Raw genomic sequence first — 16,925 nt, 5'->3', positions numbered from 1 at the left:
TTATGCTTTATGTCTGAATATTTTTATCAGCTGGTTATAGAGGAATAGAGAATTGTAGGTCAATCCTCAGTATCCAGTCCATTTTTTGTAGACCTGCTGCCAAAAATAAAGACATTTCACAAAGCTCCATCTTCTGGATGAAAGTGTAAATATGTAAAATATTTTTTCTTTAATATTTTTTGTTTTGAACATAAATATATGAACCTCCAGCTTCACTTTGAGTTTTTTCTGTGTTAAATGTCTTAAATAAATAATAATGTTGGTCTTTTTTTGTCCCCATAGCATGGGTGAGCTCTTTGGCAATGGGAATGATCTTCTTCTGCTCCCCTGTGGTCAGTATATTCACGGATAGGTTCGGATGTCGGAAGACAGCAGTAGTCGGAGCCGCTGTTGGTATAATTGGACTTCTTTCCAGTTCTTTTGTTGAGTAAGTGTATTATGATCTATTTAACTGGTTTGCAGATTCCTTTCTCCAAGAACCTTGGTAGTTTTGTAGTTGGCATTAAGTAAATGCAATTTTTGTTAATGGCTTACCACTAACCTGTTCCAAGATCTGAGCAAGTTGTGGGTAGTTTGCTAACATAATGTGGCCCCTTACTTCTTTGATGGATCACATAAACTTTTTTTATTGCCATGATATAACAAACAGATGTTGCTATAGCCCCACTATTACTTCTGTGCTCAAAAATATGTGCCATGAAGATAAAAAAAGTGTTATGAAAACAAGTTTATTTTTTATTATTTAAATGTCATATGTAGTTTTGTAAAATCAAACAACTTGATGTTAATGACCTCATCAATATGTATCGATGTTCTAAAACATCAGTGTTCTTGCTTTTTAATGCTACACAACGGTTGTTCTTTACTTCTCAAAATGCAAGTCCATAAATCTGCCGAGCAACTGAAAACAGTTCACTTGTAAAGCAGTGAGTGCAATTAAATACAGAGCTCCCTCTAGTGGCTAAACTTCAAATATCTGTATTGATTACTATTATAATGTTGAAGAGCAAGTATGAAAATGTGTGACAGTCACATCAGAAACTGCTTTGAGGCAGAACTCCAGACAAACAGCTAAATACATATATGTGAACTGTTTTATCTGTCAGTTGGTTTGAAAATCTGTAATGTCCACTCAAGGTTGTGATTCACACACCCCGGTCTTACTATACACTCAGGTAGATGGCACATCTACTTTTTTGTTCAGTTTTTGAGCTTTCTAGGTCACCTCCCCATCTCTATCCTGCTCATCAGGCGATGGGTCAGGATCTTCATACTGCTTATTCATTGTCCAATGAGTTGATAAGTGTCACAGAGAGCTATGAAGATGAACCGAGAAACAATGTATATTTGTTTACCTGCATATACAGCATGCAAGAATTACATTATGGACTTAAAAGAATAATGTTTGTATTTCAATGTTGCTTTTGTCTGGAGGTCTGTTAAGAAAAACAATTATTATTATACAGGATTTATATAGCGCCAACAATTTGCGCAGCGATTTACAATACAAGGAAGGCATTAAAATACAGTTCAAGACACGATGGTAAAGAGGGCCCTGCTCGTGAGAGCTTACAATCTAAGATGCATAACAACTCAATATTTTCATGTTGTCTTTGGTGCTGTAACAGTTGTTTATTAAGAGCAGTATGTCAGACAGTTACTGTTTTCAGTTTGGCCATATAGAAAGTTATCAGATAGGAAATATTATGATACATTTTGTGCTATCATGCAATCATTAATTTGTATCATGGAAATAGATTTTTCACGAAGCTCTGCTCTACATCGCATCACAGCATTCCCATACAGCAGAGACCAGCAGATAATTTTTCACTGCATTCCATACAGTTTCTATTGGGGTTGATAACACTTAACCCCTTAACATCTAACTGCTTGTGGTATATTTTTACTGGCATGAAAGATATGCCGACACTCTTACCAAAAAGGGTGAAAATTAAGACTGTGTTTTAACTAATTGTTACCAATGTAAAGTCCTGCGACAGCAAATATACAGTAAGACTCCTTAACTATCATGTCTGTATTGCTTCAGAGTAAGAAATCAGATACCAACTCCTCCTGTTGTCATTTTCCAGTGCATGTTGGCATATTTTTTGTGTTGGTGGTGAGGCAACCAATTCTAATGCATAAATTATTATTTTTCTTCCTCTCGTTCAACAGGAGCCTTGAACCTCTCTATTTTACCTACGGTATATTATTTGCCTGCGGCTGTTCTTTTGCTTACCAACCATCTCTTGTTATCTTGGGACATTATTTCAAGAAACGTCTAGGACTGGTCAATGGCATTGTAACTGCAGGCAGCAGCCTGTTTACTGTGTCGTTGCCCTTTTTGCTGCGCTTTTTACTTGATAAGATCAAACTTGACAACACCCTACGTGTCTTGTGCATTCTCTTGTTTGTTCTCTTTCTGGCTGGATTCACCTACAAGCCCCTTATACCTAGGAAGAGCAGCAAAGGCTTAAAGGTCTTCAATTTCTCCATCTTTAAATCGAAGAGCTACTGTATATGGGCATTTGGAATTCCAGCTGCACTTTTTGGCTACTTTGTGCCTTACGTTCACTTGGTAAGCTGTCAATTTTACATTTATGCTTTGAACATACTTACCTTATGTTCCTTGTTTTCTCTGTTATATACTTTGATATGTTTATTTCCTATCTAATAATTTTCTTTCCGGTCTTTTTTTGTTAACATATAATATTACTGCTAAAATCGTTGTAACAGCACTTAATGTATAATCTACCCATGTACAGGTCAAAAAATCCCCAGAATAGAAGCAGTGCATACGGGGATGTAATTCTACCATAAACGTCCTGATTCAGGCACTTCCTGTTATGAAGGGACAGCACTTTGTACCTATCTCCCAATTGCACTGTCACCCTGTCCCATGTGCTTATGGTGGAGACTATAAATGTCTGGGCCTATGCCCGATATGCAGGCATGTTTTACCATGTCACTATTAGGAAACCTGCCTTGACATACAGCTGCCACTGGCGCACATGTATGCAGACAGGATATGGCTGAATTAGGCTCTAGGATCAACACCACAAAGCTAAAAAAAATGCCGAAAACAAATTAAACCTTTTTTTTCTAGACAAAAAAAAACAATTGTTTATGACACACCATGTTTTACCAGGGAAGTACATGTATACATTTGAAGCAAAGGTTGCCTAGCCCCCTCAATACATACACCCCCTTCCAGCAAGTTTGTGCTTACCTCCTTATGCAGCTTGACCGGCAAAAATCTAGTGCTGGGCTGCGCGCCTGTGCACTAATTTCTCGTAGAATTGAATATGACGCTTCTCCCACTATACAGTACATACCACTCAAGTTTATGTTGAGTTTTGTTTTAACTTTTTTTATTTCTCAACTCAATTTTGCCAGTTATGACATAAGTGCATAAAGTATTATGTTCCATAGTATGCAGTATTTGCACATTGTTCTTGTTTTATTCAACAGATGAAACACGTAGAAGAGCGTCTGGGACCAGACGTCAGCCAGGAGGTTCTTTTACTATGCATTGGAGTTACATCTGGTGTTGGAAGGCTGATTTTTGGCAGAGTTGCAGATTATATTCCAGGGGTCAAAAAAGTATACTTACAGGTACTGTGATTTAATTGTCCTTTTTATGTAAATCACTGTAGCATGTTTACATTATACATACAGTAATAAATTGGCCATTTAAAATACATTTTCAGCATCTCATGATATAGCTGAGGCAATGTTATCAGGGTCATATTTACCATAAGAGCACTTGCCTGTGCATAAGGTGGCAGGGTAAGAAGTGGCACATTTTAAATTAGTGTTTACTTTTTTTTGCTTTTATTTTTACTTTGTCTGTCCCCTAGTGGGCAAATACTACAGTTGGAAAGTTGTTGGATATGCAGGAGCTGCATAGAGAAGACTGTACTCTCTGGGGATTAAATAAAGTGCAGCTATTGTTTTTTTTCTCTGCTGTCTCTTGATTGTTGCACTTATACTTCTGTGTATAAATCAGGCTATTTGCAGCTTACAGTAGTAAGTCATGTTCACATCATGGTTGGAGGCAAAGAGATTTTCGAGTCTACACATAAGGGCACCTATATACATGTAAACCTAGGAGAGCTTAACTCAACCAACGTTCTGATCTTTATGTAGAAGCCACTTTATTATAATTTTGCACCAATTGAGAAACACAGGACGTCTTTGCAGGAATAGGCTGAAAGTGACCTTCAGGTTCAGTGTGGGGCGTTTTCCAGACTCTTTTCTGGTAAAAGTTTGCTGTGGAGTGTTTTCCAGGTCCAGAGCTGCTGGCATTACCTTAGTGCTTGCCCTGTCTCTGAAAACATTGAGTGGGTCGGATGGGGTGAGCACCAGGAGCTACCTTATTTACATAGGTCACTGTCTTTATTCCTCATTCCTGCTGGTTTTACCACAGAATGGGTAACACTGTAGGATTTAGCACTGACATTATCCGCTGGGTGGAGTGTCATACATGCTCTTTTTCCCACCATATAGCATCGAGGAAGCATCTTTTCACTGCTTCTCCTGCTTGCAAAGAGGCACACTGAACTTCGATCTTTGTGCCCGGAACAAGGTGAAGGGAGCAGCGTGAAGCATGTAGGGCCCAGGACAGGAGGAAGAGTTCCCGGGAATGACATTCGCGGTTATCGAGATAATAAATATCCTGGTAATCAGCGGTCACCAGGGGCCCCTTCCTCCTGTCCTGGGCCCCCCGCGATCTCTGCAACCCTGGTAGTTCCGCCACTGATTGGACCCTCACCTGCTACTTGCGGGTTTTGGGAGTACCTGAGGCTTTGCTGCCTTACTGTCACGTGGTCGCAACATGTCTGATTATAGACACAGAGAAGAAAGTCCCGTTTTACTTATGCCCCCAACTCTATTAACTGCTCTCGGGCTGCTTGCAGCATGCTTACTGATGGTTCCAACATCTGCAGCCTGGAATTGTGTTGCAGTTATTTGCAGACTCTAATCTTAGAGGTTCTGTCCCTTCTCCTGTAGATTCTATATCTAACTTTCCCACAGCCTTAGTGGCACAGAGATTCTGTCTGAGGAGTCATAGTCTTCTGCTATTAATGCCAAATTAAAGGAGACCATTTTGATGCAGTGTGCACCACTCTGAAACTAGAGAATCAGCCTGTTGCTTTTCCAATTGCTGTCTTTATCTTTGGATTGTTTGAAACTCCTAAGGCTTCAAAGACTTTCCCTTTGCATCCGCTTTTCCAACTATTTCTGTATGGATGAAACATCCTGTTAAGGTATTTGCTCCCTCGAAGTGCCTATTAGGCTTGTGCACATTTGGTGAGAATTGTGTGCACAAGTGGTCTGTTCTCAAGAAGTGCTTGATCCACCTGGCTTTTGAGGGACAATACATCTTCCTCAGATGAAACCTAAGGAAAGGGCTACAACGTTTTCTCACTCTCTGAGTGTTAGGAAACATCTCTTTTATTTCTCTACTGCCTTGACCCCAAGGATCGAGATCCCTCAAGCTTGGATCCCTGTCCACCCACAAGGTCTGGCACTCAAGGCATTAGGATGGGTGTCCACTTTAAAGAGTTGGGAGATGTTTGGTAAGCTTTTTGGATGCTTGGACAGCTTGCATTTCAGTCTTTTGTGTGCAGGAGGTGGTACCCCAGGGTTATAAAATTGGAGTTTTGCTTACTGCCACTGATTAGTTTCTGACCTTAAAGTGTATTTCCACTTTTGTAGTCAAATTTAGGAAAACCCCTCCATATGTTTGCTATGTGTTTCTATTCACCCAGTATACTAAAAATAACTTTTCTTTTTTAAAAATCTTACCTTTTAAATGTTTTGTTAAATCAGGTAAGATGGCTGATTCCAAGTTTTTCTGAGCCCTTTCACTGTTCCAATGGAAAGTCTTGGGACTGAATTTTGAGGATCGTGTTTATCTGATAAGCTTCATGAACATGCAATGGTCCAGCCACCTCTAAATGGATGTGGCCCCTAACCCCTTACAGCCCCTCCTAACATTTAAAAGAAATAGAAGCACAAATAATTATTAACCCTTAAAACCCTAACCCAAGTAAAAACTATTTAAACTGCAAGAAGCATTTTTTTGTTTAACTTATGGTATGTGAATGGGAACATGTAACAAATATAAAGTAGGTGTTATCCCAATTTGGCTGCGAAAGTTGAAATACACTTTAAATCTTCCTATGTCACCACACAAATTAGCCGATCTCCATAAAGCCCTCTCAGGTCTCCTAGATCAGGGCGTCCTTGCCCCAGTTCTTGTGGCAGCACAGTTTCACAGGTTTTACTTTAACTTTTTCACCGTTCCTAAACCCACTGGCAGCCCTTTCTGGTTTTGCACAGGGATAAAATGGCATTGAGACCCAGGACTTCCTTCTTGCCTATGGTAGTTTTTGCCTTTTACCTTAACAAGGAAAAGGAAAGTTCACTTCATTGTTTAGATGTGGTTTGGGTTGTACAAGTCTGTCTCAGTCACTGCTTCTTTAACCACTTCTGTCCGCCGATCGTTGAAAGACGGCCGGAGAGAAGCTGATGAAGCAGATCTGTGCTTCATCAGCTTCTCTGGGGGTCCCTAGGTGACATGTCTCCATGAAGGGGACCGGTAACTGTAATTTGTTATCACATAGGAGCACCCATTGTGATAACAATAAAGTTAAGTGTAGAAAAAAAATTGCTCACAAAATAAATACAAATTTACACACACAAAACAAAAAAAACCCCACAAAATGTTTTAAAAGTCCCCCACCCCCACATAGATGCGCAAAAATGCGTTACATCCGCCTACACGCAAAAACGACGATTGCTCCAATTATGCTACACGTGTTACATATCGCCGCAAACGTCGCAATGAGAGCAATAATTCTAGGGCCATCAATCACTGATAACACAACACAAAACTGATAAGCGATAAAATCTTTTAAATCATCGCCTATGGGTTCAATTTTGGCTATGGTGGTTTTTTGCGATTTCGCGGGCGCGCGCAATTTTAAGGCCTGACATGTTTGGTGTCTATTTACCCGACGGTACCCCGTCTTTTATATTTTACCAAAAAAATGGGTAAGTGATAAATAGCACCTCGCGCCAAACCCTGTGTAGCTGCAAGCACTATAAGAAGTGTTACCCTCTGAATATATCAAATTATAATGAATGTGCTGTGCTTCATCTAGAACAATACATAAACAAATCTCTATAATAAATATGTGCTTAAATAATACATGCAATCAAAAAAGTGTTAACAATGGATCTTCTTGTAAATAATAATCCTCTGGAAAGTTCAATCATATATTCCGTGTTCAAATATACACAAATGTGGAATCACACGTACAGTATATAGTGCTCAGGATTTGTCCTAAGTGCACCACACACTTTATCCTTCTACTGTGAAAGCTCTTTATACAAAGTCCATACGTCAACTCCAATTATCACCCAGGTGCTCCCCCTCTCAGTGGGCCGCTCACCTTATAAATAGACCTGAACAGGTCTAGAATCACTTTAATGTGCCTCCAATCGATCTTATTCTAAGGCCATCTCTCCACAATCGTTGCACAGAAAATGACGTCAGCATGTCATCACGACCATATCCAATAAAATATAAAAACAGCCCATAGCGTAAAACCGCAAAATTAAATAACCTCCTTTATTTAAAAAAACTACTCACATGAGGAAAGTAGATATAAAACTTCAAATAAAATGTATGCTCGACAACTCTCTCTCCGTGTCACCGTGTTCTCTGGGTGCAAAGACAGATCAAACAGGAGCTGTGCTGCCGACCATGCAATCTCCAATCCACGTCTTTTTTAATATATAAAATATTAAAAACCCCAGTCCCCCAGTGGTGATTAAATACCACCAAAAAAAGCTCTATCTGTCCCCAAAAAATTGCATAAAATGTATTTCAGTACAGCGTTGCATGATGGAATAAACGCCAGTCAAAGTACCGCAGCTCTAAATACTGAAAAATGGCCTGGACAGGAAGAGGGTGTAAACACCCCGGTCAGCAAGTGGTTAAAGTCATTGTGGATAGACCCTGCAAAGGTGCACCAGCTTCTTGTTCCACCATCTCTAGGTAGCTCAGGCAGACCACCATCCAGACTTATAGCCTCATAAATCGGGTTCTACTTTTTCCTGTCAATGTGCATTGTACTAGATTTGTGTGTACTTCTTGGGAGTTTTCAACATCAAGCAAATGTTTCCCATATTTGCAGGGCTGCCACCTGATCATCCATTAATATTTTGATATTCTATATAATGTTCATATAAGTTCTAAAGGATTGGCATTTCAGCCTTATCTGATGTCAGCTTCGGGTGGTTCTTTGAGCTACAGACAGTGGCAGTTACCCTTTCCTCAGTTGGACTGCTTTTGGAGGACTCTAAGGTTAAAGATTTCCTATGCCCCTAAATGGACAAGAAAGAAAACAGGATTTTTGTACTCATCATTAAATCCTTTTCTTAGAGTCCATCGAGGGTTCCACTCTTCCACTCCTCTGTGTTTGTGATCATGCTCCCAGTACCCCTTTGCTGCAAAATGGAAGCATGGTGGGACTTGGAGGGGGTTATCTTGGGCTGGCCTAGAGTTTTTAGTTTGCTGGTGTCCAATCCTCTTGTAATCAGCAGTATAAGGCTAGGCACACACCTTACAACCATCGCAAGACTTTTGTCTTGCGATGGTTGTAAGGTAATTAAAAGAAACGTACAATCTGCCTATCTTGGACAGGCAGATCGTACTTGTGATGATCGCAAGCCCGCCCCGCTGAGGGGCGGGCTTCCGATGACCGCAATGCCAAACGGGCATTGTGGTCACCGGCCTGTCCGGCTTTTATCTTACGAACATGCTACACACCCGCCGAAAATCGTACGATTCTCGGCGGGTTTTCGAACATGTTCGTAAGATAAAAGTCGTGCGACCTTACAGTAGTAGAGGTCGCACGGCTTCCACACACCTTACCATAATCGTACGATCGCGGGATTTCCCGCGATTATCGTACGATTATCGCAAGGTGTGTGGGCACCTTAACTAGAAGGTTAAACACTTCCTGTGGCCAGGAAAATAATTTTATGGTGGGTCCAAAATCCAATTATTGCCATGTTGCAGCCTATTAATGTAAATCACAGACTTACAGTGATTTTTTTTCATGTTTTTTTTTAGAGTTTTAATAAACGTTATTCATTTTAACCCCATATTATAATCATTTCATGTCAGTTTTTCGTACTATTCATAAACACCAGTTTTTTTACATTTTCCTTCATTTAACTTTTCATTGTTGCAAATCTCAAAAAGTCAGGTTGAATCTCACAAAGAGATGTGGTGTCTTTTTATTTTCAGGAGTATATCCATTCGAAATGTTGAACTTGCTAACATTTTCTTCAGCTGTGCAAAGTTCACTGCAGCTGCAAGTTGTTAACAACTTAGGTACAAGTGTACTTAAGGTGCCCATAGACTGCACGATTCTCATATGAGAATCGCGGGAAATCCCATGATCGTACGAGAATCGTGCAGTGTGAATGAAGGCGTCCGTTTCTACTGTACGGTCGCACGTCTTTTGTCTAAGGAGCATGCTAGAAAACCAGCTGAAATCTTACGATTTTCGGCTGGTTTGAATGATGCTCTGGAGACAAATGCCGAACGGGCCGGTGTGCGCATCTGCCTGTACAAGATGGGCAGATCATACGTTTTTTAAATTACTTTACAACCATCGCAAGACTAGGGTCTTGCGATGGTTGTAAAGTGTATGGGCACCTTTAGGTAATACATTATTATGTGTGATTGCTTACCTTGGCAGGTCTTTGTAGCTCCCTGAATCAATTTTATGGCCCATTCACATCTATGCATGTGCATTATATGCCCATTGCTTGTTTTTAGTACTTGTGGCTATTCATTTTCTTTGGCCCCTCAATGCACATACATACAAAAAACACCTGATCCTTTTTATCCTAAACCAACACATGTTGATTGGTGTAGGAGTTGCGGTACTTTGTTTATTATGTGTGGCCCAGAATGAATAGGCGCATCCAAACAATGCATGCACAGTGCTTATATCTTAAATGCGTAGATGCGCATTACAATGTGCACACATATGTGTGAATGCAATCATCACTACATAAGGCTTTATAAGGCTTTGTGTATAAAATCAGTAATATGAAACTTTTTTCTTATAGGTGGTATCATTTTTCTTCATTGGATTGATGTCAATGATGATTCCACTTTGCCATAACTTTGGTGGGTTGATTGCTGTCTGTCTGTTCATGGGCTTGTTTGATGGCTGCTTTATATGTATCATGGCTCCTATTGCATTCGAACTGGTTGGACCTCAACATGTCTCTCAGGCCATTGGATTTTTACTAGGATTTATGTCTATTCCAATGACTGTTGGCCCTCCTGTTGCAGGTAAAGTAGAAGTTTTATATATCACATTGTTTTTTGCTTATGTTTTTATACCACCAAACATTTATTTTAGGTACTTTCCTTTGAACATATTACTGTGCCCTGCTCCAGGTAAATCATACGCTTACATTATCACATGTAAGACTTTTCTTTATACCACTGGACTTTTCTGTATTTATACCACCAAACATTTCATTCACAATTTTGTTTCATTAACTTTTGGTAAAGTATCTACTGGCAGAATTTTTGTTTAGCAGCTTATTTGTGGAGGCTGTTTTGAAGAGCTAGGATACAAATTATGTTAATTTTTTGCTGCGGTTTTGATTTCTTTGGCTCAAAATATATGAATTTCTCCCAATTTACGCAGCGCTTTGCATAGTGCACATTCACACAGTCCCTGCCTTAAAGGAGTTTACAATCTAAGGACCCTATCTTACATACATACATACACACACATACCAGGGCTGATTTAGATAGGAGCCAATTAACCTTCCAGCATGTCTTTGGAGATTAGGAAGATAGTGTCCTTACCAGAATTCAAACCAGGGACCCCCGTGCTGCAAGAATGGTTATTTTGTATTCGAATAATTATATATATAAAACTAAATATGTGGTTGTATATATACACTCATCTGCCACTTTATTAGGTACACCTTGCGAGTACCGGTTTGGACCCCTTTTTGCCTTCAGAACTGCCTTAATTCTTCATGGCACAGATTCAACAAGGTGTTGGAAACATTCCTCAGAGATTTTGGTCCATATTGACATGACTGCATCACAGACCCAAAGTGTGCCAAGAAAATATCCCCCACACCATTACAACACTACCACCAGCCTGAACCGTTGATACAAGGCAGGATGGATCTATGCTTTCATGTTGTTTACGCCAAATTCTGACCTTACCATTTGAATGTTGCAGCTGAAATCGAGACTCATCAGACCAGGCAACATTCCAACCTATATTGTCCAATTTTGGTGAGCCTGTGCAAATTGTAGCCTCTGTTTCCAGTTCTTAGCTGACAGGAGTAGCACCAGGTGTGTTCTTCTGCTGCTGTAGCCCATTCAAGGTTCGACGTGTTGTGTGTTCAGAGATGGTATTCTGCATACCTTGGTTTTAATGAGTGGTTATTTGAGTTACTTTCTATCATCTCGAACCAGTCTGCCCATTCTCCTCTGACAGCAACAAGGTATTTTCGTCCACACAACTGCCGCTCACAGGATATTTTCTGTTTTTCGGACCATTCTCTGTAAACCCGACAGATCGTTCTGTGTGAAAATCCCAGTAGATCAGCAGTTGCTGCAATTCTCAGACCAGCCCGTCTGACACCAACAACCATGTCATGTTTAAAGTCACTTAAATCCCCTTTCTTCCCCATTCTGATGCTCAGTTTGAACTTCAGCAAGTCGTCTTCACCACGTCTAGATGCCTAAATGCATTGAGTTGCTGCCATGTGATTGGCTGAGTAGCAATTTGTGTTACCAAGCAATTGAACCTGTGTACCTAATAAAGTGGCCGGTGTGTGTATGTGTTTGTACACTGGATGGGGGATGCCAATAAATTGGCGAGCTATATTTTACTTGTTAAAATAATCCCAGCCCGGGGAGCGGAGCTTATCTATGGCGGCAGCCGGACGTGTTCGTCCTTAGTGCAGCTAGCTTACTCTATGCATAAGAGGCGTGCACATGTTCTGCAGGAGACATATTTTAAAGATCCAGTGGCCCCGCAGCTGTCCTCTCGCTATTACACTCTAGTGTACACGAGTAATAACTCCACCTCTAAATCCAAGGGTGAAGCCATCTGTTTCCACTCCACGCTACCGTTCCAACTCCTGCAGGTTGACAGGGCCCTGTATGGTAGGTATCTCTTTCTGAAAGGGACCCTTTATCATAAGACCTATACCTTTGTCAATGTATATTTGCCTAATCTGTCTCCTTTGCCTGCTTTCTTGTCTGTACTCCGCCAGCTGGAGACGTTTGCGGAGGGCTTTATAGTTCTTGGCGGAGATCTTAATTTCCCCTTAGATCCGCGCTTAGACACTTCCTCGGAGAGATCCTCTGTTTCTCATACACAACTGAAGCGCCTCAAGTCCCTCATGCACCGCCTGCAGCTGGTGGATATATGGCGGATCCTATTATCGTCAGCTACTTCCGATGAGATTCCGGGGTCATCTCCCATTCATAACCAGCTGGGAGAAGGACTTGGGTGTTACCTTTACTGATGAAGAGATCCGAACCTCCTGCGTAATTACTCATAAACTCTCCGTGGCCTGCTCGGCTCAAGAAAAGGGCTATAAAATCCTAACTCGGTGGTACCGAAGCCCAACCCTCCTACATAAAATATTTCCTGATAGGTCCGCCCTCTGCTGGCGTTGTCTGGCAGCGGAGGGGACCCTACTACATGTATGGTGGGGCTGCCCCCTAGTGTTGCCATTTTGGAACCGGGTCTTTGACATCTATAACCAGGTAATGGGGACGGATCTAGTAGCCTCCCCTAAAATAGCTCTCCTATCTCTTTTACCTGGCTCCCTTGCCTCGATCAAGAGGGACCTACTCCGCTTCTTCTTGGCAGCGGCCCGAAACGTAGGTCCGCGACATTGGAACACTGTGGTCGCCCCGACCGTGCAGGAGTGGATTGCGGAAGTGTGTCTGATCATGCGCTTTGAAGAACTGACGGCCTCTCTACATGAGCGTCAACCCCAATGCGCTACTTTGTGGACCCCTTGGATTTTGTACATGGACTCAGCAGCATTTAGGACCCTATGATCGTACTAAGTACCTCCTGACTGACACTGCACTAGTGCACTGCCTCTGATATACCTAAGTGGGCCGTCCAGGGTGACAGATGTACTATTGGGTCCGGTGGAAGCCCCCCATCCCTTTTCTCCTCCCCATTAAGTACCCTCACGTATCGGTTCTCCTACTTAGCCTGGCACCCCGCCTGGCAGGCGCCCCCCGCCCATATTGTGTTGTCCATTGAGTCCCGTGTTACTATGTGTTTCTCCTCCTTTTTGTCCCCCTTTAGTGTTGTCTAGCCAGATGGGAGATCGCAGCTACCTTTATATCTCCTGGGTGAGATGCGCTCAGTAGCTATAGAAACTAGAAATTTACCCCCCTCTGTATGACTTGATCTACATATTTACCACTGTATGTGATGGATACTTGAACCGAACACATATATATGCATTGTTATATGCTTGTGTCTCATGCAGAGCTGTGACTGTCTTTTATGTTACCTGTACTAAACTCTTAATAAACATTTATTATTTAAAAAAATAAATAATCCCAGCCCATCCGATACTTTGGTTATATCACTTACATATTATGCCAGATACAGTTAAGCATTTGCAAAGGTTTGACTACACATAAGGTGTACATTCTTGTTATTCTTGTTATTCTCGCGGTATTGGTATACTTCTACATAGGCTGGTACAGTTCTCTTATATTCAGATAGAAGTGGATTCCAAAGGCAGATATGTGTGTTCTTTAATGGTTTGGTTAAAGAACAGGAGGAACGGAAAAGGACAGAAAGGGAATATTATATTTTTAATGAATGTTTTTCCCTTATTTTTTCCTTGACCAAATCTTTGATGTATGTTTGAGTGTTGTGATTGTTTGTGGTTTTGTCTGCTGTATTTCTTTGTTTTGTGATATATGGATATTTTTACCTTGCATAACAAATGTATAAAAAAGAAGGTTGAAAATGGCACTCATCCTTTCTTTTTAACCTCACTGGCCTAAAATAACCCACTTAGCCCATCCCAGATGCAAATTTACCTAAATTTTAGAGCCAGGGCCTCCTGCATTGTTGACAGCCTGTGGGTGAGTATTAGCGAACCAAGAAACCAGACAGAAACTAAAGTGCAGGTTAAAAATAAAAGGAGTTTATTGAAAATAACAATAAACAAAAATGGAAAAAAACAATGGAGGAAGTCCAGGACATCGTCGATGCCAAGCCAGAGGTCAGATGCCAAAGTGGGTAGTCATCTGAACCAGGTCAGGGAACAGAGAGCAGAATCAACAGAAACAATAGCCAATGTTAGGAACCAGGAGATCAGTCAGCCAGAGCCATGGTTATACACGAAGAACAGGAACAACAACAGAGCAACAGGTAGTTCTGAACACAAGTAAGGGCGAAGACTAAATGGACCAGATGATGGTTAAATAGTGAAGTTTGGTTGCATCATCACTCAGAGATTTGTCAGTAGTTGCAGAATGATGATGTTTAAGGGCGCCAAAGAGGAACGAACAGTGTCAGATACACTGCAGACAGGCAACTGCAGCTCAACTGGACGAGGAAGTGTAAGAAACCCTGGCACTGAGATCTTCCCACGGGCTGTTTCTGTGCAGGTGATACACATAGAACTCAATGTCACTGTCGTCCAAGCATTCCCAGCATCAAGAGATGTGCCCATAAGTGTCTATGGAGATCGCGTGCCCAGGCACAGCCAGTGGGAAGAAGATTTTGACTGCTGGCATGTCGTTTAAACTCGAACAGTAAACTTCTCTTATTTGCTACCTTTGGGTCTGTTAAATATACATTAAAATGTTTTGTTATATCTGTTTGAGAAGTGCAAAAAAATGCCTGTTTCTGTCAGAAATTCAGAGCTGTCCTGTGCACACTTACTGTGTTATCTCAAGGAGTCTAATTAGCCCTCCTAATTTTTAACTTGGGCTACAGACTAATTAGTATCTATGTTGTAGATGTAAAAGAGTGGCAGAGTTCGAGAGGTTTAGAAAAAAAACAACTGGGTAGGGCTGACATAGGGAACATAGGGAAATGGGCATGTATTGCAAAGATGCACTGCTTGCGTGTGTGTGTGTGTGTGTTTTTGCTTGTTTTATTTTGCCCACACTTTAAGATAAGTATGCATATAGGGTGGGAGAGGATTCTTTACTCTTTTGAGGCTTAGGGGGCTAGGCAGGAAGGATAAGGGCCTATTCATTCAATTTCTAGTGTAACATTTATTTGGAAATGCAATAGAAAGCCTACCTGTTCAGAAACAGACACTTAGGTTGTTTATTATAGGAGTCTGACTTCCTGAATTGTAGTAAATATAGTAATATATCAATATATATTAAAAGGTCTTTTCATAAAATGTATATAGGCAGCTCAGTACTAAACTATTAGGGCATATTGGCTAATATTGCTTTTCATCTGTGTTCATGTTCTATTTATTGCAAGTCCAATTTAAGTAAACTAGCCCCTAAACCCCTGCAGGTTCAGTACCCCATCTCTGTTCTTGGGTCAATTCCAAACAGTAGAGCAAATATGGGTGAGTTTGTGGCAGTTTGTGCAACCTAACCAATGTGCTCCTCAAAGAATTCAGTCTGTCTGTTTTATTCATTCACACGTCTTATTCATTTGCCATCGGAAAAAAACAAATTAGCTGCTAATAGTTTTAATTTTTCCATATATATATATATATATATAGAGAGAGAGAGAGAGAGAGCTGTGGAGGCCTATTGAACAATAAAGGTTTCTTACTCTTACGTGCAGCAACATATAGTAGCAAATCCGAATTCTCTTGTATTGGCTCAGACTTAAGCAGAATGAATTATGATCGGTTGCTTTTGGTTACTGCAAATAATTAGCACATAGGAATAAAATTCTTTCTTGAATAAGGCTAAAATTATTTCACAGGAAGGGTTGTTGTTTTTCTGAAATTGCATTTACTTTGTGTTATTAATCAGTTAGATGAACATTGTGCTTAGCATAGTTTATCATTCATTTGAAGAAAGTTGCATCATAAATATTTTTTGGTCTCTCTAGGTTTATTGCGTGACAGCCTTGGATCTTATGATGTAGCATTTTACCTGGCGGGTGTACCCCCTATAATTGGTGGGATCATTCTATGTCTTATCCCATGGGTCCATGGAAGGACTATACAGGAGAAATCAAAAGCTGTGGATGGAGGAGAAGAAGAGAGGAATATGGATGTTGCCAGCCCATTAAAACCTGGCACAGCGGAGAATGATAAAAAAGAAGATGTCTCTGTCATTTAATTCGCATTTCTAATACAAAAAAAACTGTTTTAATCTTTTTTAACCGTTTTTATGACAGTGACTGAATGTTGTAACTGTTGCTAGGAAGCCAAAGCTATATGATCACGCTGAGCTGTTTTCTTGCACAACCCACTGAGCCTGCCATGCCAAGATCCCTCTATGACACCTCAGTGAAACTCCAAGCACATGTGTGAGTGATGAGCAGGACTAATGAGCTGGAAGCTGTGAATATCACAGAGAAGTATTATTTATCATCAGGAAATCGCTGACTGCTCACTGCTTTACAGCACTGCAAGAGTCGTCTCAGTGACTCAACATGTTTCTGTTTTGTTTTCCAAATTTCAGTGCATGAAACTCTACCAGTTCTACAATATGCAGACGATTGGTGAAAATGTTTGACAGAATAGCACATTTACCATATGTTTTCTTATCTCCAAACTTACCTCTGCTCTAACTACAGCTTTTGTTTTTAAACAGGACTGGAGAACTTTCTTTTATAGACAATTCCCCACAATATTCAAACCTCAATTTGTAA

General features: G+C 40.7%; 1 protein-coding gene across 1 annotated transcript in view; it reads left to right on the top strand.

Moving 5' to 3' along the window:
• SLC16A10 (solute carrier family 16 member 10) overlaps positions 1 to 16,925 on the top strand; it is a 94,743-nt gene that overhangs the window by 65,442 nt on the left and 12,376 nt on the right. Inside the window, exons 2-6 of the mRNA XM_018560271.1 lie at positions 283 to 427; positions 2,176 to 2,578; positions 3,472 to 3,615; positions 10,162 to 10,390; positions 16,158 to 16,690. Of these exons, the coding sequence (XP_018415773.1) occupies positions 283 to 427; positions 2,176 to 2,578; positions 3,472 to 3,615; positions 10,162 to 10,390; positions 16,158 to 16,390 (1,154 nt within the window). The 3' untranslated portion in view covers positions 16,391 to 16,690. The remainder of the gene's footprint in view (positions 1 to 282; positions 428 to 2,175; positions 2,579 to 3,471; positions 3,616 to 10,161; positions 10,391 to 16,157; positions 16,691 to 16,925) is intronic.

Source organism: Nanorana parkeri, unplaced genomic scaffold, assembly GCF_000935625.1.
Source record: "Nanorana parkeri isolate BGI_ZX_2015 unplaced genomic scaffold, ASM93562v1 scaffold445, whole genome shotgun sequence".
NCBI lineage: Eukaryota > Metazoa > Chordata > Amphibia > Anura > Dicroglossidae > Nanorana > Nanorana parkeri.
The sequence above is the reverse complement of the archived record's forward strand: the minus strand, read 5'-3'. Positions and strand labels throughout refer to the sequence as shown.